The sequence below is a fragment of the Plecotus auritus genome (assembly GCF_963455305.1).
Source record: "Plecotus auritus genome assembly, chromosome: 12".
Classification (NCBI taxonomy): Eukaryota; Metazoa; Chordata; class Mammalia; order Chiroptera; family Vespertilionidae; genus Plecotus; species Plecotus auritus.
Window position 1 is genome coordinate 39,571,830 of NC_137778.1, and position 22,551 is coordinate 39,594,380.

General features: G+C 44.9%; 2 protein-coding genes across 3 annotated transcripts in view; both read left to right on the plus strand.

Annotated features, from left to right (window-relative positions):
- The first annotated feature begins 520 nt into the window (after nucleotides 1–520).
- On the plus strand, nucleotides 521–18,238 carry PSMA5 (proteasome 20S subunit alpha 5). Its single transcript, XM_080648085.1, has 9 exons — nucleotides 521–1,265; nucleotides 6,342–6,408; nucleotides 9,898–10,024; nucleotides 12,250–12,317; nucleotides 13,227–13,334; nucleotides 13,411–13,469; nucleotides 14,282–14,384; nucleotides 15,378–15,464; nucleotides 17,985–18,238. Exons 1-9 carry the CDS (start codon nucleotides 1,237–1,239, stop codon nucleotides 18,060–18,062), a joined length of 726 nt encoding a protein of 241 aa, XP_080504211.1. The 5' UTR covers nucleotides 521–1,236; the 3' UTR covers nucleotides 18,063–18,238.
- Nucleotides 18,239–21,834: 3,596 nt separating this feature from the next.
- SORT1 (sortilin 1) overlaps nucleotides 21,835–22,551 on the plus strand; it is a 60,550-nt gene continuing 59,833 nt past the window's right edge. The window contains exon 1 of one of the 2 annotated variants that reach the window (XM_080647685.1): nucleotides 21,835–22,202. In XM_080647685.1, the coding sequence (XP_080503811.1) occupies nucleotides 21,891–22,202 (312 nt within the window). In that variant the 5' untranslated portion in view covers nucleotides 21,835–21,890. The remainder of the gene's footprint in view (nucleotides 22,203–22,551) is intronic. The other variant, XM_080647686.1, reaches the window with a different exon arrangement.

Here is a 22,551-nt window from a genome sequence, read left to right on the forward strand (position 1 = left end):
TTCTCCTCAGTTTTTATTTATTTTTTTATTTTATTAAGGCATCGAACCTCTGACTGGCTAGGGACCACAAAACGAAAGTCTTATCTAATTCATGAAGGCAGGACATAAATGGTGGGAAAAACAGATGTCAATACCCAAAAGGCATATTTCTAAATTTCCCCAACCACTGAAATGCCCTGGTCATTTACAAACCTAATCTAGGGCTAAATATGAACTTTTGAGACAGGCCTGAGAAGGTTCAGGACTTGACCAATGGTATCATATTAACGGGAACTGGACCCTGGCATTTCCCTTTCAGACATATACTGCCCATGAAATGACTTCTTAACTGGTTACCTTTCTTGAACAAAATAATTCATTTACGGTCTTTCTGTGAAGTTGCTCTCCTACCCTAGGGAAGGGAAACGAGGGGCATACAAAAGGCGGCCCCATCAGCTAATTCTTCATGAATAACAGAAAAAGCAGTGAACCATCTTAATTCCGGATCCGGAGCTGAGTCACCAGGTCTAAAACCTGCACTAGGGGAGGAGTCTGAGAGGTACGGGGCGTTGGCGGACATAAGGAAATGCTGGTAAAATTACCTTGACCACGCGGACACCTGAAGACTTTCGGACAGACTAAAACCCACCACTTTTCTCACCAGCCACGGCAGCGGAGGCTGAAGCGAGAGGACTCGCTCACCCGGGCCGCTCAGACCCCCTGCAGCGCCCCCCATCGCGGCCCAAGTCCAGTCCCAGAGCCCTTCACACAGCACCTCGCGGAGGACCGCGCCAGAGCGGCAGGAGCGGGGATCTAAGGGCGGCTGAAGAGCTTGGAGAAAATGGAGCCAATGTGCTCAGGCGGAGATTATGGGAGCCGGCGAGGGAACTATCCACTCGGGGTTCAGACTCCCAAACTCCCACACCTTCTCTAGACGGAGAACTCGCACCGCACGCCAGCAGTTCCGCGCCCCTAGCAACCACCTGCGATTTAAAACGGAAGGACGACCTTTGTCCCGCCCTCCCCGGACCAACCACAGCCTGGCGGGGCAGCTCGTTGGACCAATCAGCTCAGCGGGAACTACCAACAACCAATAGGAGGCAGGCGCCGGGGGGCGGGTCGAAGGGGTCGCGGGCGCACGCGCAGTTGGGAGCAGGGCCTCGGTTCTGCGGCGGTGTGCGGCTGCTAGGTGCCGGTGAACTCGTGTTGGCCCTCAAAATCCCCGCGTAGCCGCTGCCGCCTTCTCCTGCCCTCGCCATGTTCCTCACCCGGTCTGAGTACGACAGGTCTGTACAGCGGGGAGAAATGGGGCTGGGATTAGGGGTGGGCAGGCCAGGGGCCCAGCCTCGGCCTGGGTTCTGCCGTGTCATGGGGCGCCCCAGGAACCCGCGTTTGGCTCAGCGTGGGGATCTGCCCACCCCGCCGCCCGCTGTGATTCCCCAAGCTAGACTTATGCCCAATCGGCCGCCCTTGCCCTCCCGCTGAGTCACTGCTGGCTCCTAACTGGGTGCGGAAGCGAGAAGCTCCGCTTTGTGCTTCGGGAAGAAGCTGAGGGGCGGTACTCCGACCTTTAACCCGGAGAAGGCCAGGGGTCACCCCCTTCCCAGTTCATCTTTTCGTGCTGCCTTCTTAAAAAATGTAAACGTGCTTCCCGGAAGAAAAAGCAGCTCGAGAGTATTTACTGGGTTTGATCGTTTCAGCTCCCTTTTTCTTCTAGGAGAACCTCCTTTTCTATTTCTTAGTCGTGGGAATAGAGCAGCCTTTCCTCCGATTCCTGGGACGTATCGTTTCTCAAAAGCTCGAAGGCAGTGTTGGCTGTGCCCGGATAGTGTCTGGAGTCTGATTTTCTAGAGACGTGTTTAGAGTGGTTCTCAAAAGTTTCCTCATCATGCTGATTCCACTAGCTCTAGGCTCTTCTTACTTTTTAAAGAGTTTCAAGCAAGTTAATTTATGTTGAAGGCCAAATCTGGTTTCTAAATCAAAACCGAGATTGTTGTATTTATTTTTAAAAAAAACTTGCAGGGCTTGGAAATGTTAAGTCATGTTAAATTGCACATATGCTGCAGACATTTTTACTTTCAGTTTCTGTTTTGATCAGTTAAGTTTAACCATAACTGCCCCCTCCCCGCCAAACACACACACCTTTTTCTTTCTTTAAGACTAGGCAGATGTTTTCTTTGTCCCGGGCGGCTGGAGAAGCTGCCTTTATCAGTTATTCATAGACCCTGTCAAAAGTTTTATCACCCAGAACTACAACATTATCCTTTTACTGACTCAGAAGATGTATGAGAAGTTTTAAAAGTGACATCTTCTCCAACTGTCCTGTAAAATGACTCTGTTAGTCAGTATTTCGCTTCCAGAGCTTTGAAGGTTTACTTAACATCTTTATTGCTGCTTTGTGTTATTCATTTTTGTATCTTCCCAAGAAGAGCTAAAGTATAGTCAGTTTTATTTAAAACTTAGCCAATGTACTTGGATGTTCGCTGTGTACAAGGCACTGTTGTAGTTGCTGGTCATGCAGCAATGAACAGAGCCAAGATGGTTGCCCCATATGGAAGATTGTCTTTTAAAGAACTAGAGGCCCGCTGCACGAAATTCGTGTACAGGTAGGGTCCCTAGGCCTGGCTGGCGATCAGGGCCAATTCGGGGCTTATGGCTGCCGGCTGGGGCCTTCCTTCATTCCGCACTGCCCCCTGGTGGTCAGCTCACGTCATAGCGAGCGATCAAACTCCCGGTTGAACTCCTGAGGGGACACTTTGCATATTAGCATTTGCATATTAGCATTTTATATATATATATATATATATATATATATATATATATATATATATATAGATTGACCAAAGTAACTACAGGACGAATCAGAAATGTATTCATGTCGTTAGAAAAATTCGAGTCAACATTGGGAATTCAGTATTGAGGGATCATGGAAAACTTCACAAAAGAGCTGGTATTTAAAATCTTGAAAAAGCAAGATTTTAATAAATATGGACAGTGAAAGTCAATAGTTTTGAGGTAGAGAATATAGGATGTACCAAGAAGGGGTAGTGGGCAAGCACAGTGCATATTTGGGAAATTCCAGTCTGTCTGGTATGTGTTACATGTATGGCAATAGTGGGAGATATGAGGAAAATAGGATGGTGCTAGATAGTGCATGGTTTTTAATATGAGGTTAAGGAGTTTGGGTCTTATTCTGTAGATAACTGTGCCATAATTTTTGTTTTAAGAAGTTACATAGTCATAATTGTTTAATAGAGATTAATTGACTGGATTAGGGGAAAGAGTGAGTCAGTACCAGTTAGAAGGCTATTGTAATAGGTGAAAGGTAATGAGGGCATTGAGAATGGAAGAAAGAGAGTGTTGAGTTACTGTGTAGGAGGAATTTATATGAATTGATATTTCTTGGCATATGGTTGATACTAGAGGCCCGGTGCACGAATTCGTGCATGGGTGGGGTTTCTTGGGGTGGCCTGTGGAGATGGGGTCCCAGCTCGCGCCCCCAACCTTGCAGCCCCGCAACCCTGCAGCCCGGTCGCCCTGCCTGGCATCCTGCCTTGCCTGGCGCCACCCCCTCACCTGTTCCACCATCCCACCTGTGGGGCTGGGCCGCCCTCCCGGCTCCCTCGCTCCCTGCTGCTGCCACTGGTCTCTGTCTGCCTTGACCTGGCGCAGCCTGCTCACCTGCTCCAGCATCCTGCTGTGGTCCTGCGGTCCCACTCTTGTCAGGGCCGGCAGCACCTCCGCTGCTGCCTGCTGCCAGCACCACATCGCCGACGCCTGCCATGTTCTGCGCTGCCCCCGGTGGTCAGTGCACATTATAGCGAGCAGTTGAACTTGTGGTCTAACTACCGAGGGGACAATTTGCATATTAGGCTTTTATTATATAGGATGGGAAGGAATGAGTCCGGTCATTCAGAACTTTCTATCTTGGAGAACTGGAAGATTGGAGGTGTTTACAAAATTAAAATGCAGCAGGATTGGAAGGAGATGGAGTTGATTTTGCAAGGATGGTTGGATTTAAAGAGATATTTAAGATTGGAAAATGTTGAATGTTTGGTGCTAAGGGGATATCCAAATGGAAATGCTCAGGAGGCATTTAGATTAATATGGGAAGGGGTCAAACTGGTAATAGAGATTTGGAAGTAGGACTTGGTACTTGGCATAAATGCAATAGCCCATGAAAACAGAAAGTTTGAGAAGAGGTGCGAGAGCAGAGCCCCATATTAGGGAGGGCATAGTAATACTTCCCTAGAGTGAAGTTCCTGTTAGGATGAAAATACTACATTGGACTAGTACTTTATACTTTCCAGAGTCCCGTTACACTCCCTGCAATTCAGGACTGGTTGTCTTATGACAGAGGCAGGATAGGGTTTGTTTTTTGTTTTTCCATTTGAGGGAATTAAAGCTAGTAAGTAGCAGAACTAGAACTTACCCGCAATTATGTTTATTTATTTAAAAAATTAAAAAAATATATATTTCTTTATTAATTTCAGAGAGGAAGGGAGAAGCTGAGAGAGAGATAGAAACATCAGTGATGAGAGAGAATCAGTGATTGGCTGCCTCCTGCATGCCCCCTACTGGGGATCAAGCCCGCAACCCAGGCATGTGCTCTTGGCCAGAATTGAACCTGGGACCCTTCAGTCTACAGGCTGATGCTCTATCCACTGAGCCAAACTGGCTAGGGCCAGTTAAATTTTTTAAAATCACTCGGACTTTTCTCTCAGTGATTAAAAAAACACCTGTTTCTCAGAGTCCTAAACTTCCTTTTAAAGGACGTCAGGGATGTTACCTCTGGGGCCAACAGCTGGCTGGGGGATGGTGGGTTTCTCCTTTACCCCTGATTTAGTCAAAATAATTCCCAGAGGCATTCCGTGGAATAGTTTAAAGCCTGGTTTCTGTGTTCAGATTGCCTCAATTCTAATTCCAGCTCTGCCTCTTACATGCTGAGTAATTTGGGGCAAATTACTTAACCTCTTTGTGTCTCAACTTCCTCATCTGTAAAATAGTATCTACCTTAGAATACTACTTCATAGGTTTGTTTTGAGAATTAAGTGAGTTAAATCATTTAAAGGTTTGTGACAGTGCCAGGCATATAGTAGTTAGGTAGTAAATGTCAATCTACATTATCTATTTTATATTTTGGGGATTGAAATTTGTGCATGGGTAGGGTCCCTAGGCCTGGCCGGCGATCAGGGCTGATGGGGGCCTTCTGGCTGCTGGCCAGGGCCTTTCTTTGCTCTGTGACGCCCCCCTGGTGGTCAGCGCACATCATAGCAAGTGATTGAACTCCTGGTCGAACTCCCAAGGGGATACTTTGCATATTAGCCTTTTATATGTATAGATTTCTTTTAAAAGAAGAGTTTTTGATAAATTTGAAAACACTATACTATTCTATACTATACATATCATGTCACATGTTTCAAAGTCCAGACTCCATAAACCAAGGATCATAACTATTTTCATTCATTAAAATTTTTAAAGTGCCCATTGTGTGCTGAAAGCTTTTCTAGCTGAGACCATTATTGATGCCTCTTCTCCATAGGAATTTCCAACAGACTGGAGCAAGGAAAGGTGCGGAGGTGTTTTAGAGAAAAGCAGTTTGGCATATAATTGGTATAAATACATACTGAGTGACTGAACTAGGTTTGGCTTTAGGAACTACACAGATCTCACTCAGTCTGCTGTTAAGGTAGCAATACTAATTCATACAAATAAAGACAGCAAACCTGTGACTGACTTTTACTGAAAAGTAAGATATTAACATCAAACGTATGCAATGGGAAGAGAATAAGGATAAATGCTCGTTTTCTTGGGAATTGCCTGATAGTTTGGGGGCGTGAATCTTTTAAAGGAGTTCCAGATTGATTCAGGATTGAGGCAGAAGATCCGTGCTCTCCTTGGATCAGTTTGAAGACTCTGGGAGTGGACAGAAGTGTTCTCTATATAGTAGGAGTGGGGAACCTTTTTTTCTGCCAGGGCCATTTGGATATTTATAACATCATTCCCGGGCCTTTCAAAATGATCAACTTAAAAATTAGCCTGCTATATTTGGTCAAACATTTAACTCACTCACCCCTAATGCCTTGGCAGGGCCAGACCAAATGACTCTGCAGGCCCTATACAGTCCACAGGCCGGACATTCCCCACCCCTGCTATATGGGCTTCATTCCTTGAAAAGCTGTTTGTTAATGTGCCAAAAATAAAATAAAAAAATAAAAATAAACAACTGCAGATCGTGTGGGAAAGGAGAATAATGACGGCGTGCACATCTTGTAGCCATTTGAACTAGATGTCAAGGAACTTGGGTTTAGTGCCTCTTTGCTTATTCTGATAAATTTTTAATATTTTTTTCCTTACTGTAGGGGTGTGAATACTTTTTCTCCTGAAGGAAGATTATTTCAAGTGGAATATGCTATTGAGGCGATAAAGGTACAGTATCAAATGGCATGGCTTTCGAAATTTCATGGCAATGTAACGCTTTGCTGGCACACCATTTAGAGTAAATGTGTTTTCTCTATTCCTTTAGAAAATGTCCTTTATTTCCCTGTAACCACCACTATTAACCATTTTAATAACAGTTTCAATCCCATTCCTGAAACCTATTTTAAAACTTTTTGAATAGATGACTGCTTCATAATCACGTAAGTGACCTTTTCTCAGTGGATTGGAGGCATATGTTTGTGTTGAGAATCTTGGCTATAAAGAGGAGGGTATAGAAGTCCAGAGTTAGCACCTGGGAGATATTTTTAACAAATCCTTTAACTGACCACCTGTATTATTGGTAAGATTGTAAATTTATATCAGACTGAACAAGAGATGTGTTCTGTAACCTAGTAACAAAATCCAATAGTTCAAAGCCAGTATTTGAAAAATTAGTTACAAAATAAGCTGAAGTTCTCATGGAGTAACTATATTTGTTGGGCTGTGGATGATCTAAATTCTGATTTCGGTTGTCCACGATAAGGTCCAGGCATCAGTATTTGTAAGAACTCTCCCAGCGATTCTAATGTCTAGCAAGGGCTGAGAATCACCGGTCTAGTCCAGCCCTTCACTTTGTGCTTCAGTCACCTCTGTATCCCTATAAACAGCTTCTGTTTGTATAGTCTAGCGGCAAAATATTTTCTCACTATATAAATCATTCTGTTTGAAAATAGTTTGTGGTATTTTAGAAATTTATCCTTGTATTGATAAATTTAACTTCCTGACGTTTCCTTTAATTGGTTCTAATTTTGCTCTTGAACCACACAGGGTGTTTAAGCCTCTTCCACAAGACATTTCCTCACATGATTGAAGAGAACTAGTGTGTTTCCTTTCAAGCTACCTCTTCTAGAAAGAGTGTGTTGGCGGAAATGGTTGTCTGAGAATCTGGAAAGGGAGTTCTGATTCGTCAGAGAGGTACCAGTGAAGGAGGAAGCATTGTGATAGATAGTGGGACAGAAAATGATGGGCCAGCTTCAAGTGCCTGTTTCTGTATCTGATCATCTTAGTCCTCTATTGGAACCATACCTTACTGTGACATACAAAGACTATCAGAATTCCAAGGTGTGGCATTTATTTCGAGCCTCAGCTAACACAACAGTTCTGCCCACATGTGCAAAACTGAGTAAGCCTCAATTGTGGGGATTCTCCTTTAAGCTCCTTACCGCTAGCAGTTTCTAGATTAGTTAGCAATAATGAGATGGTATCTGATCTTCCTGGCCCTAGGCTGGGCTAGGATAGATATAGTGATGTGGCCCTTAATGGATGTAATTTAACCTTTGTGAAATTCAGGCTCTTCGGTGTTTAAATTAGCCTGGCTGTTGCCTTGACAACTTATGAGTAGCTGATGAGAAAGTAGTTTGATAACTGTAAGGGTTTAGTAGTATGAAAGGAGCTGGAGAAATGACTAAATATGGCTGACAAGTAGCAATGGTCACTTGGAGGTACTGTACGGATGGCATGGGTGAGACATAGCTAACAGGAATGGGGGAATGCTTTTAGAGTAGGTTTCTTGGGGGAAGGAGTGGAAATCTATGTCAGTGTCAAAATTACTGTATTACACTGAGCACCTGGACATTGGTTACTTCTGTTCGAATGAGTTACATTAAACACTACAAAGAGTCAGTTTATTTTTATTTTTTTTTTTAAATATATTTTGTTGATTTTTTTACAGAGAGGAAGGGAGAGGGATAGAGAGTTAGAAACATCGATGAGAGAGAAACATCGATCAGCTACCTCTTGCACACCCCTTACCGGGGATGTGCCCGCAACCAAGGTACATGCCCTTGACTGGAATGGAACCTGGGACTCTTCAGTCCGCAGGCTGATGCTCTATCCACTGAGCCAAACCGGTCAGGGCTACAAAGAGTCAGTTTAGATGTTCCCTCTTGCCTCCCTCTCCCCAGTCCCCACCAAGGGGAGGGTTTGAAGTTGAGGCAGAATTGTAATATAGAAATATCTGGAGGTAAATGTAAGTGCACAAAAGAAAACTATCTTGATTTTGATATCTTTTATAAAATAGCCTGTTCATGCAGGCATGTTAAGCATGTTATGCATAATGATTCATGGAATCCTCTGCAGTAACAGGCTCCAGGAGTCTGGTGCTCACACGGGCATTCATTGCTTTGTAGACCTAACTAGAGATGATGGTAGTTCAGAGGAGAGGCACATCGTCTTGAAAGGCTTGATGCATAATGGGTGGATTTGGATAGGCAGGGAGACAGCAGGGGCAGAGAGGCAAGGGTAGGGGGATAACACAGCATGAGGAAATGGCCTGGGCTATACTTGAGGGATTGTGTTGGAAAATAATGAGTAATAAAGTTGGAAGAGAAAAGTGGGGTTAGGTTTTGAGGGCTCTGAAAGCTTATTTGAATTTGATGTTACAAGCAATATAGCGAGATATTAGTTCTTCAGAGAAGCAGTGTAATAAAAATAGCATTTTACTAGATCTGTCAGGCCATAAGAGGAATGATAGATGGGGGAGAGAAATTAAAGATGGGAGACTGAGTAGGAGGCAATTGAAGTAAGGTAGGCAAGTAAGAATAATTAATATTTGTTGCTCGTTTATTATGTGCTAGGTTTCATTTTAAGCATTTTAATGTATTAATTTACCTTCCTCGATGTATTGTCATTATCTCCATTTTGCAGACAAGGAAACTGAGACAGAGGGATAGGTAACTAGGAGGGTGGCATGGAGATGGAGAGACAAAATTAAGCTATATTGTGGACTGCTAGTGACCTCGAAAAATTAGTATTTTTACCTTGGTGGTGGTATTTTTTTTCTTCTTTTAAAAGTAAATTATTTTTCTGGAGGTCGCATAGATTTGAGGAATATCCCCTTTTGGAACAGATCAAGATAGCAAAGGTGGCCCTGACCGGTTCGGCTGAGTGGCTAGTGCGTCAGCCTGCAGACTGAAGGGTCCCAGGTTCCATCCCAGTCAAGGGCATGTACCTTGGTTGCGGGCACATCCCCAGTGGGGAGTGTGCAGGAGGCAGCTGATGGATGTTTCACTCTCATCGATGTCTCTAACTCTCTATCCCTCTCCCTTCCTCTCTGTAAAAAATTAATAAAATGTATATTTTAAAAAAAGATAGCAAAGGGGAAAAGAAACCAGGTCCAGAGAAAACATTAGAGCTTTATTACTTACTTGCCCACTATGGGAACTTTAGGATCTGCCCATCTCCAAAATATTGGCATTCAAGTTGATGGTTTTTCAGATACTATCAAGACCTTATTGAACTTCCCCTTGAGAATTCTGTAAATCCGTGCTCTTGCCATCAACAGGAGCAATACATGACTGACTTAGGGGGCTCCTTTGATGTGTACCAGCTATAGCTGATTGAAGGTCTGTCTTGTGAAGATACACAGAAAGATTCCTGGTGAGTATGTGAGACTGTTCTTTGACCAGGACATGTTAACCATAATACGTTCCTCTTTAGCTTGGTTCTACAGCCATTGGGATCCAGACATCAGAGGGAGTGTGCCTAGCTGTGGAGAAGAGAATTACCTCCCCACTCATGGAGCCGAGCAGCATTGAGAAGATTGTAGAGATTGATGCTCACATAGGTAAGGAGCAGGGGAAAGCTGCTCTGTAGGATCGGGCCTGGGTTAATTAGTCTTCTTTGATGTTCCAAGGGAGGTTCATTAGATGAAGTCTTATTCCCTTGTTAGCCGTCGATTTCCAGGCAGTAGGCCAGTGTGCATAACACAGGAGTAGGAAGCAATTGTAGCGCCCACTTGCTCCCAGAAGTTCCTTTCTCCCTCACGTTTAGACTGCAGATGTGATGGTTGGTGAAATACGTGAAGGTTGAATCCTAGGCCAGCTCCCTATGATGGCTGGGTCTTTACTGATGCACAACATTAGCTCAGGTAGGAGGCCACCAGGAGCCGAGGATTCTGGTGAAGCAGAGGATGGTGTAGGAAGCTAGGGTGTTCACTAACAAAAGAGGAATGCTAAGGATCTTCAGTGACTAAGCTTCAGAGAGCATCAGAATAATAGACTTTGACCAGATCAGTCCTCGGCTTCTGTTTTCGGATTTATTTCTTTACTCCTTATCTCCCCCTGCTTCCCTCCTTTTTCTCTGTTTCTGTTATAATTCCCCTTCCTTAGCTTCGGCATCATTAGAGTGAGTAATTCTACTTATTTATAGCATGGCATTTTAGTTGGCTGTCTAAATTTTCTTAACTTACCTAGTCATCTCATGAAACGTTAGTAAAATAATTAATTGCTGGAAGGCATCAGAACCAAATGGCCTGACAACCCTGGGAGCTGGACATTCCCTTCCATAGACACAGAGACCGAGATTCAGGTTTTTAAGATTAGAACATTGTGACAGCTTTATCTCAGGGCACCTGTCTTTTGTAGGTAGTCAGTGTCATTTCAGTCAACAAGATTGAGAGCCTACTATGTGCCATCCATTGTGCTAGCCACCAGGGATACAGAGAGGAATGAGACATGGTCCTTGTGTTCTGGAAGCATACAGTCTACTCCTGGGCGTAGACATGCAAATAAGGAAATGCAGTTAAGTGCCCTAGGTATTAAGAAAGGCTGTTTATGTGCTCAGTAGGGGGACAAAGGTGGAAATAATTAGTTTTGCTGAGGCCAGTGGTAGTGGGGCTTTCAGAAAAGGATTCCATAAAGGTGATGCCTGAGCTGAGTTGATTCTACAAGATAAGGAAGTTTTACCAAGTGAACAAACGCCCACTATAGCAGAGCATTCTAGTTAGAGGGAATAGAAATGAGTAGAGCCTTGTGTAAGTGAAAATGTCCTGGCACAGCAGTTTGATATGACTGGGAGGTGGAGGGCTGTGGCTAGCAATGAGTGTGGGATCCGACGGCAGAAGTCCTTCTTACCATGCGAAAAAGCTTAAACTTGATCCTTTTGCTTTAATGGGGAAGGCTTTAAGCCCTGAGGTAATGCCCCGGTAGGGTTTTAGAAAGACCATTCTGGTAATAATGTTGAAGGGAGTGAAGGGGCCTGAGACGAGGCAGGGCGAACAGGTAAGAAATTATTTTTAATCCAGAAAGAGATGAGGGCTTTAACCAAGGCTGTGGCCAGAGAACTGAGAGGTAAGGACTAATGCCAGACGGGTTAATCACACAGAGTTTGGTAGAATTTGAAATCTGATTGGTTGTGGAGGCCAAGGAAGCAGATGGAGTCTGATTTGAGTCTACGGTACATCCAAGTAGATATATCAAGGGAGTCATTTGGCTTGATGGGTCTGAAGCATGGGAGTGAGACCTGGGCTGGAGACTTGGATTTGAGTCATGGCATGTAAAGTAACAGCCATAAGCTCATTATCTTGGAACATCAGGCAAACTTCCCTTCCAGGATACTAGTTGGCTTGGGTTTGGCCAGGGAAATGAAAAGGCTTTGATTGTATTCTAGGGTCTTTCATCGAAGCTCACCGTAAGATGGCTATTTGTTTCCGTATTTCTCTTGTTGGAATGTTGGTGTTTGCTTAGTTTGAAAGTGCATCATGGTCTACAGAGTGCTAAAGGGAAGCTTACAGATGTAATATGTGGAAATTCATGTTTGATTAGCTGTTCTTCTCTGTCTTCTACCTTAACAGCTGGACTTCTGTGCCATTGTGGATGGTTTTTTATTTGTTTGTAATATAAGTATACTTGGAGTTCAGAGCAGATAATTTCCCATCTGATCTCGTGGGTCTATCGCTGTGGGGTTGCTGAATGGCGCCATGGTTCCACTCCAGAATCTCGGTATTTCCTGAGTGGATGAAAGAGCTCTACAAGGATTGGCCGCTGGGTCACTGTTGCTTTTACATTACAGGTTGTGCCATGAGTGGGCTAATTGCTGATGCTAAGACTTTAATTGATAAAGCCAGAGTGGAGACACAGGTAAAATTAGCATCATCTCTTCTTTTTACCATGGTGCTTGAGTTCCTGTTTAGAGTTGCTATAGCTGTGTGGGCTGTATTGCAGGTATCTGTGTTAATAGCAGAGATAGCTCCTGGGCGTGATTTGGGTAGAATCCCTAGTTACAACTTCCAGAGGCTTGGAGTCTAGCCACCCAACCACGGCAGCTGTAAGGAAGCCCTGGTCAACAGTGCTGACAGTCTCTCGCTGCTTTTTGGTGTGCCTTCTATAAAGCAAGCATCACACTGCATTCTGTTCCCTAATTGACTTTCTGTGGGAGCACCATAGCAGGAGGGAAGCACAGCTAAAGGACATTCTTCCCCCAGCTGCCTTTGCTGCTGGGCTTGCACATAGCAGCTCTCCTGTGGTGAGTAATGAGCGGTACCAGGTGACAAATGGTGGTGAGGAACACTGACTTATTTTTTTTAACTGAGCACCTGTGCCTGGAGAGCAGACTAGGAAGAAAACAATACGTGATGGGGAAATTTTTTGCACTTATTTGCAAGTTTGCTGTCAGTACTTACGTGAGAATAATCTAAACACCGACAGAACGATAAGATAGGCAAAGTGGCACTCAGCTATTAGCGTTCACTTTGTGAAAAGACTAACTTGGTGCTGTGAGGGGTTAACTGTTTTTCGAGGGAACAGTCCTCCAGTCCAGCGTTACTTGGAATCCTTTTGGTAAAAGCTTATCTCCAGAGCTATCTCTCCTCCTCTCATCTTGTCCCAAGCATTCGAGGTTAGTGTTAAGGAAAACACCCTGGAGCTTGAAGTTTCAGTTTCCAGAGCAGTTCGGGCGGGGGGGCGGGAGGGGGCATGTGTAGTGGGCTGGTGGGCTGCTTTACTGCCCTGCCTGTTTGGAAGGTAGACCATGCTTTGCTCCTCTTCCAGAACCATTGGTTCACTTACAACGAGACAATGACGGTGGAGAGTGTGACCCAGGCTGTGTCCAACCTGGCTCTGCAGTTTGGAGAGGAAGATGCAGATCCGGGCGCCATGGTGAGTGTGAAGCTGTGTCAAGTTTTCTTGCTGTTCTTTGGGACCAATTATCTTAACACTTTTTTTTTGGTTCTAGTCTCGTCCCTTTGGAGTAGCACTGTTATTTGGAGGAGTTGATGAGAAAGGACCTCAGCTGTAAGAACCATTTTGCTATATTTTTCCTGCTGCTTTTCTGGGAGAATTATTTTAATTTGGGGTGGAGACTGGTAGTTTAAATCAACTGAGAAAATTATTGTAGCGTTATAAAAAGTGAAGGGCTTTTAACTCTGTAAAGTTCAGTGTTTCTATGCTGTTTATACAAAGACAGATTTGGGGATCCTCTGGAGAACTCCCCTATTGGGTCCAGTGCTAATTCTTTGTTACTGTAGTCAGAGGGTGGGCTTTGGAGCTTTGCTTTGGAATTTTGACCCAATCCCTGTCCTCAGATATTAAGATAGGCATACCCAAGTGCCAAATTTACATACACTGTACTTCCTTCTAAATCCCCCTTTTTAAGAAGCTCTTAGTATTCTTAAACACTTTTTATTTTTATTTATTTATTTATTTATTTTTTAAATATATTTTATTGATTTTTTACAGAGAGGAAGGAAGAGGGATAGAGAGTTAGAAACATCGATGAGAGAGAAACATCGATCAGCTGCCTCCTGCACACCCCCTACTGGGGATGTGCCCGCAACCAAGTTACGTGCCCTTGACCGGAATCGAACCTGGGACCTTTCAGTCCACAGGCCGACGCTCTATCCACTGAGCCAAACCGGTTTTGGCTTAAACACTTTTTAAAAGATTTGGTTTCTCCAGGCATAGAACATCTTTTTGATCTTTGCCTCCATATTCCGGTGGAATTTTCTGACTGCAGGCCAAGCATTATATTTTTTAGGACATGTTTGTTACATAAAATGCCACCACTCTTAAGCATTTTAACCCTCTTCTTTTGGGGCATTTTGCAGGTTTCATATGGACCCATCTGGGACCTTTGTACAATGTGATGCTCGAGCAATTGGCTCTGCTTCAGAGGGTGCCCAGAGCTCCTTGCAAGAAGTTTACCACAAGGTAACTAAGCAACCCACATGTGGTATGTACCACGTCCATACTGGTAACAATTCTCACCTTTATTATTTTTTAAATCAAGATGTAACTTACATCAATAAAGTGTAGAGACAGAGTTCTGACAATTGTACATGCCCTTGCCTGCACCATCTAGGTCCAGAAACTCTGTCACCACCAGGATGCTTGTCTCCTCTCCAGTCCGTCTCCCTCCGTCCCTTGAAGTCACGCTCACTACTATCGATTACTTTTGTTGGTTCTTGTACTATTTATAAATGGAGTCATACAATTTGTATTTTTGTGTCTGCCCTTCTTTTGTTCAACATGCTGCTTTTGATCCATTCATGTTTTTGCACACATTAGTAGTGTCTCCTTATTGCTGAGTGGAGTGCGACGGCATAGATGGGTGCAATTTGTTTACCCTTGCTCTTCACAGCTCTACCTAACAGGCTATACTTCCTAGTCTGCTTCTTGAAGCAAGTGGGGATTTGGTTCTTTTTATCTTTGTGGGAGGGGAAGACTTGGTAACTTGTGTGGTTGAAGGCTGGTTCATACAGGGATCCCTGCTCATATCAACCCCTAATAGTATTGGTTTTACGTTTGTAGGAAATAGGGTACAAAAGGTAATAAAAAAGAGCAGATTTTCTAAACCATTGGGCCAGATCATTTAGGAATTATTATTTATAGGATATCACCAATATTATCTTGCTTCTAAATTAAAAGAAGAAAACTAGAGAAGCATAGTCCTTTCCCCTTCTTCAAAGATGAAAGTTGGTGACTTTGTTCTGGTTCAAAATAAGACTTTTTCTCTGAGTAAATGTATTCTACTTATTTACCACTAACTTGAATTCTGGAGAAACTTGCAATGCGCTGTACTTATTGATGTTTGATTTGTTAATATTTGCTAAATCATTTCTTCAGGGAGGCATGGGGGTACTCTGAAGGAAGGAGGGATTATGTACAATTAATGGCTACTCTTCCTACCCTCTTTGTTTCAAGTCTATGACTCTGAAAGAAGCCATCAAGTCCTCACTCATCATCCTCAAACAAGTAATGGAGGAGAAGCTGAATGCAACTAACATAGAGGTATTTTCGGTTTTACTGTTTTTTGTTCAGTATCTTAGCTCCTGTTGCTGAAGATGGAATAGATCAAGAAAATCACAGTTTTGTATGCTCGGGTCTTAAGAAGTTACTGATATCTTTTGAATAAGCAACTTTAGTAAAGCAGTAGTGGTAGAAGCCAGAAGTGGATGAGTTACAGAGTGAAAGGGAGCTGATGAAATGGACCAAACAAGATCTGCTGATTCCTCAAGACGTATTGACAGCAGAAGGTAGCATTAAAGAAAAGGACTTCTGTCTCTTTAAGGATGGGGAAAAACTTGAAAATACTTTGTGGACTGAGAAGAAACTAGTGGGTAGAAAAATGTTAAATAAAAACAGGTTAGATAGTGATGGGAAAGTTCTGGAAGAGGGAAGGCATGGTACACGTGAAGGAGTTGGTTCTGAAAAGTAGAATTCATTCAGCTTTGTATGTATGAAAGACCCATTGTATGCCATGTACAACGATAGATACCAGGGATACAGACACAGAAAATCCAATTCCCATGCAAGTTGTATACTGTGTAGTGTAGAGGACATACAGATAATAACAGCTTGGGGTGACAGCAGTAAGAATGGATTGTCACAAGAACATATAACTTAACACTGGGGCATTGGGCAAGCTCCTGAAAGAGGTGATGCCTGGAGAAAGGAAGAGAAGGGTATTCTAGGAAGAGGGAACAGCCATGTGCAAAGGCCTTAAGATCCTATATAATAAAAGCCTAATATGCTAAGTGTCCGGTCGTCTGGTCGTCCGGCCAACCAATCAAAGCGTAATATGCTAATGATATGCTAAGGCCACTCAACTGCTCACTATGACATGCACTGACCACCAGGGGGCAGACAGTTGACTGGTTGACCAGTCGCTATGATGTGCACTGACCACCAGGGGGCAGACAGTTGACTGGTTGACCAGTCGCTATGATGTGCACTGACCACCAGGGGGCAGACAGTTGACTGGTTGACCAGTCGCTATGATGTGCACTGACCACCAGGGGGCAGACGCTCCAACCGGTAGGTTAGCTTGCTGCTGGGGTCCGGCCGATCGAGACTGAGCTAGAAGGGCTGGACACGCCCTGGAGCCTTCCCGTGGTCCTTCCCTGGCTGGCCAACCTCCCGCATCCCTCCCTGGCCTTGATTGTGCACCAGTGGGGTCCCTCAGCCTGGCCTGTGCCCTCTCACAATCCAGAAATGCCCTTGGGGGATGTCAGAGAGCTGGTTTTGGCCTGATCCCGCTCAACACAGGAGCCGCCCCCTGGTGGTCAGTGCTGATTTTTACTAATAACTTAAGTCACAACTGAATTCCTGTCATCTATACATATATAAAAGCCTAAGCAACCTTCCGACCGGTAGCCATGATGCACACTGACCACCAGGGGGCAGACGCTCAACACAGGAGCTGCTGAACTGCGGTGACTTGGCAGCTGTGTTCTTGGATGACGCACCTGGAACCAGAGAGGAGGGAGCCCAATTCTGGAGTGCTTCACCAGAGAACCGTCCTCGCAATCCGGGACTCCTCAGGGGATGTCAGAGAGCCGGTTTTACCCCGATCCCTGTAGGCCAGGCCGAGGGATCCCACGGGGGCACGAATCTGTGCACTTGGCCTCTAGTTGTTAATAAAATCTTTTCATGGCCAGTCCTCTTTAAAAAAACAAAACATTCTTATTAAGTTGCCATATGGACAATTTTAAAGAGAATACCTAACAATGATAGTTAACAATTAGTTATTTGGTGCTTATTATAATGTTCTAGGTACTATTCTAAGCACTTTGCATATATTAACACTTTTTTCCCCATGGTTTTTTTAAAAAAATGTTTTAATTGATTTTTAGAGAGAGGGAGGGAAGGGTTGGGGAGAGAGAGAGAGAGAGAGAGAAACATCAATGTGAAAGAATCATTGATCAGTTGCCACCCATATGTGCCCTGACTGGGGACCAAACCCCTAACCTGGGTATGTGCCCTGACCAGGAATTGAAATGACAACCTTACGGTGCATGGTGACACTCAACCAACTGAACTTACTGGCAGACTATTAACATTTAATTATCAAAATTATTCCATGAAGTAAGTGCTATTATTATCCCCATTTTACCGATGAAAATTGAGGCACAAAATGGCTAAGTCATCTAAGGTCACATACACAAATTCAGCTTGCATGTATGTAAATATGCTTTTCTAAAGGAATCTTCAACAGAAAAATATACTGACTCCATGTAAGTGGCTGCTGCTTTTGTGATCCTTGTTGAAGTAATTTCAAGAAGTGACCATGACACCAGGCATTTGGTTAACTAAGATGTGTGGGTTAACCTCAAAATAGAAAATTTGGTCAATGAGAATTTTTATTTTGGAGCCAGAGAACTATTTTCGGAAGCTGCTGCCGGAAAGGATATCCCTGGGACAGCAGATCCCTGAGGTCCTGGTGACCAGCTGCATCACCAGCACAGCACTCTTGGCCATCAGCAGGCTGGCCGAGTCCTGCTTATTAACCCTTCACTGTTTTCTTTCCAGCTAGCCACCGTGCAGCCTGGCCAGAATTTCCACATGTTCACAAAGGAAGAACTTGAAGAGGTCATCAAGGACATTTAAGGAATGTGATCCTCAGAGCTTCTCTGGGACAATTTCAGTTCTCCTGGTTGCCCTTAACTTTTATTTCCAACTTCTAGTCCTTGGAAAATCTGCAGCGTACGTGCTTTTTTTTTATGATGTCTGTACATAAAGGCAGTTCCAAAATAAAGAAAAACTTAAAATATTTGTTAATAGAGTATTCTCTTCTAATGCAGTCTTTTGTTCACGATGCTTATGTTAGGGGTCAAAAATGATAGTGGTATTCGTATCCCTATCCTCTCAGAACATCTATTCACAACAGAGTAACTGTATCATGAGTCCTTGGGTGCTGGCAATGAACTCAAAACTAACCTAGATCCTCCCAGTGGATTAAGGTATTAATACCACTGTAAACCCATTTCGGTCCTATAGTTAATCTTAATAGGTATTTTTTGCTGCTTTCCTTATATGATGGAGATGCTGCTAATTGACCATCAAAAGAACATGTTTTGAGGTCCTCCCCAAACACTGATGGGTTGGAGTAAGCCAGCAACAGTGTTGTACCAGTTCTGGGATCTTAACAGACAATTGGGAATTTATATATATATATATATATATACATATATATATGTATATATACACACACACACACACACACACACACACACATATATATATATCTCCTATATAATAAAAGCCTAATATGCTAAGTGTGTGTCGACCAGTTGGCCGTTCAACCAATCAAAGCGCAATATGCTAATGATATGATATGCACTGACCACCAGGGGGCAGAGGTTCCAACCGTAGGTTAGCTTGCTGCTGGGGTCTGGCCAATCAGGACTGAGAGAGAGGCCAGACACGCCCTGAAGCCCTCCCTGCCTGGCCAACCTCTCTTGTCTCTCCCCAGCCCTGATCAGATCATGCACCGGTGGGGACCCTTAGCCTGGCCTGCACCCTCTCACAATCCGGGACCCCTTGGGATGTTGGAGAGCTGGTTTCAGCCCAATTCTGCAGGTCAGGCCAAGGGACCCCCACTGGTGCACAAATTTGTGTACCGGGCCTCTAGTATATATATATATATAAAGTTAAAGACTATAAAATAATTGAATTAAATAAAATAGAAAAAAAATGGAAAAGGAAAAGAAAGAAAAAAGAATTGAATTCATAATCTTGGCCTCACTGGCAATCAATTAGAAATCAGGAAGAGAGAATGACATAATTCAGAATTAGTTTACATTACACTTTGGAATGTATATGAACTTCCCCAGTAGAGTTGCCGTTATATGAGACTGGTTGAGATTATTTAAAGAACTGATCTATGGGGCCTCAAAAATGGCCATATGAAGTAGATGTTATACTTAACAGATGAAGAATCTAAGGCTGTGGGACTGGAAACAAAATTAAGCTGTTGGGAACTGATTTGAACTCAGATTTTCTGGTTTTAAATAATCAACTCTTGATTTTACAGTGATGTCCCTTGCAGCCTAGACATCTGCTCAGTTGTAGGGAAATCTCATTGAGATTTGAAATGGACTTGCACTGCCCAGAACATGTGGAAATGGACAAAACATGATTTAGGGAGAAGTGGAAGTTGCCTCTGGGTCACATGTATTATGGAGGGGGAAAATACCAAGGACTAGCCCTCAGCCTGTCTCAGCTTCAGCCTGCAGTGCCTGAGCAGGGTGTTTGGACCTTACCCAACTGCTGAAACAATAAATTTCACACCCTTTATAATTCTCATAGTAGAATTCTTGGAATAATAGAATTGTAGCATTCTTGAAAGAGATACAACTTAGGGTTTTTGTAGAATTTTAAAATGTTCTACAAGGTTTCTTGTGTCCAATTTACAAAGAAATGATCTTACTAGTACTAGGAAAAGTAATGGTTTTGATACTTAACTGCTTTCTGTTCATCTTTCTGCGATAAAGTTTGTCTGGGAGAAACTTGGCATGTTTTAGTCCTGCAAGTCAGGTAAGATTTTGTGTGCATTATTTCACAAAGGAGATCTGACAGGGCAACTTCTATATTTAGTGCCTGTGTCGGACTGAAATACTAAAACAATATTCACTCATTTTCTCAGTGCTGGATACAAGGTACCATGTCCCCAGCAGCTGATAAGTTCTGAGGAAGGAACTATATGTTCTGGAAGCATATAATGATAACTAAAAGCTATATATTAAAAAGTGAAGGTATAGATAATTGCAACAACTTAATATTTGGAGTTAAAAAATGTAAGTGTATTTAGTGATTTCTCCAGGAGATGGCATCGTTGAGTTGGCTTTTTTCTTCTCAGACTGTAAGACAATAGACCATTCATCTTTGTGTCACTAAACAAAGAAATATTCTTGAATAGCCCCTCTTCTCCCCACAGCTAATCACATGCTACTGGAACCGACTGTCTTGTGATCTACTCCATAGTTGTCATAGATTAAAAAATAATCAGTATTTTGAAAAATAATGTGAAACATGGTCGTGGATGGAAAGCAACATGTTCACGTTTTCAGCGAGCTTTATCTTATCATTTCAGTAATTGAGAACCTGGAAGATATTCTAGCAAGATTTCCCATCCTGCTCAGATGTCATTCAAAAATATTTTTCACTTCCCGCGTCTTACTATGGTTCTGGGGGAAAATGTAAATTTGTACATCTCTGTTCTCAATGTGACTAGAAGGGTTTTACTGTAAACATTGGGTTGGGTGCAGTGCACCATTTTGTCCTACAATGAATAGATTCTCTTTGGGTTTTCCTCCAGTTTATAGTTAAAAGTAATTTTTAGCAGCTCTCTCTACCTGGGGTGATGTCTTGCATACTTGGTATCTTTCTATTTGCTGCCTTTTTTGAACAACTTCTAGCAAACATTCTGAAGAGATGAAATCACAGTTGAGGTTCAGAACTGGTTTCACCTGGACTGCATGTTCTAGAAGTTATGTGTGCAGTTCCTGCAATAAAGGGGCCAGCATAAGGGTTTTGTTTTACTTATTGTGGGCGGGGTGCTAATTTAGGGCACATCATCTGAAAAACCAAAGTTGTGCAAATCTTAGGCGCGTTGGCAAAGATAAATATGCATCTCTGAAACGATCATGCCTGAAGTAGGCACTGGGCAGTCGTCTTGCCCACTTTGACCTGCCCCCAATGTCTAAGCTACTTTCTACCTCCAGGTAAACCAAAAGCAACCCGACCTTTGGCCTAACTCCGTGCAGAAGAGGAAGGTGAGTGTGAGGCCATGCGTGGTGGAGGGACTGTAAGTTCGCATGAGTCACGAACGCCCCGATTCTATCTGCTCCCGAGGCCTTAGCCCACACAATTCGCATTCACCTTCTTGGCAGCCAGGCGGCTGCTTCGGTAGACAATGCTTAAAACCTGAAGCACCGGTTCGTGACCAAACCCCGTTTTCCAGCTGAGCCAGCTCAGGGATTCCCTGGGGAGATTTTCCCGGCGCTGCCACATCCCAAGGAATTTTGGGGATGTCTCTGGGGGAGAGGCGACGAACCCAGCCCGACTTGAGGGAGCCGCGAGGGGTCGGGCGCCACGGAGCGTGGAGCCTCGCGGGCAGGGGAGAAGCTGCTACCAACTCTGGAAGTCGGGCCCGGAGACGCGGGCGAGGCGGGGGGATGACCTCAGCCGTCTCTGCCACGTTCCAGCCAATCAGTCCCGCATCTTGGCATCCGAATCCAGGACCCCGAAGCCGGAGGCGACGCGAGCCAATGAGGAGCGCGCAGGGGAAGAAGGACAGGCGGGCGGCCTATGGGCGGAGAGGCCCGCTGCGCGTATCCAAGGAGCGCCCGCTCGGGCTCGGGGGTGTGGCGCGGCGCCGGCGGGGGTGGGCGGGCGCCGGGCGGCAGGTGTCGGCGGCGTCGGCATTCGGCGGCGATGGAGCGGCCCCGAGCAGCTGCGGACGGCCTCTCGCGCTGGCCCCACGGCCTCGGCCTCCTCCTCCTCCTCCTCGGCCTCCCGCTGCTGCCGCGGGCCGCGCTGGGCCAGGACCGGCTGGACGCTCCGCCGCCGCCCGCCGCGCCGTTGTCGCGCTGGGGCGGCCCCGTCGGGGTGAGCTGGGGGCTGCGCGCGGCCGCGCCCGGGGGCCCGTTTCCCCGCGGCCGTTGGCGCCGCAGCGCGCAGGACCAGGACAAGGGCTGCGGCCGGGTCCCGGACTTCGTCGCCAGGCTGGTCAACAACACGCACCAGGTGAGCGGGCGCCGGGCCGGGGCGCCGCCGGGACTGTGAGATGCCGCCGCCTCCCCCCCCACCCCCTCCGCACCGGGCATCTCCGCCAAGGGGACCCCGGCCGCGGCCCCGAAGCAGCGGCGGGCGGGGTCCGGCCCCGGAGCGGCCCCGGGACGCGGCGGCTCGCGCGGCTGTGTTTCGTCACAGGGGAGGCCGGCCGAGCCTTCCACGGCATTCTTTTTCTCAAGTTGTCAAAACCTCTGGAGGGGGGCGGGTTTCCGTCTGTAAACAATCGGCGCCCGGTAGCGCTGTGCGGGGAAGGCGGAGGAATAGTGGCCTCTGAAGTGCGTGCAGAAAAGTTGGGCTGCGC

Excerpts from the sequence above, each read along its gene's own strand:
- PSMA5 (XM_080648085.1), top strand. The coding sequence starts at position 1,237 with ATGTTCCTCACCCGGTCTGAGTACGACAG. Across the intron at positions 13,335-13,410 it reads ATGCAGATCCGGGCGCCATG|TCTCGTCCCTTTGGAGTAGC; the intron begins GTGAGTGTGAAG and ends TTTTGGTTCTAG. Across the intron at positions 15,465-17,984 it reads TGAATGCAACTAACATAGAG|CTAGCCACCGTGCAGCCTGG; the intron begins GTATTTTCGGTT and ends TTTTCTTTCCAG.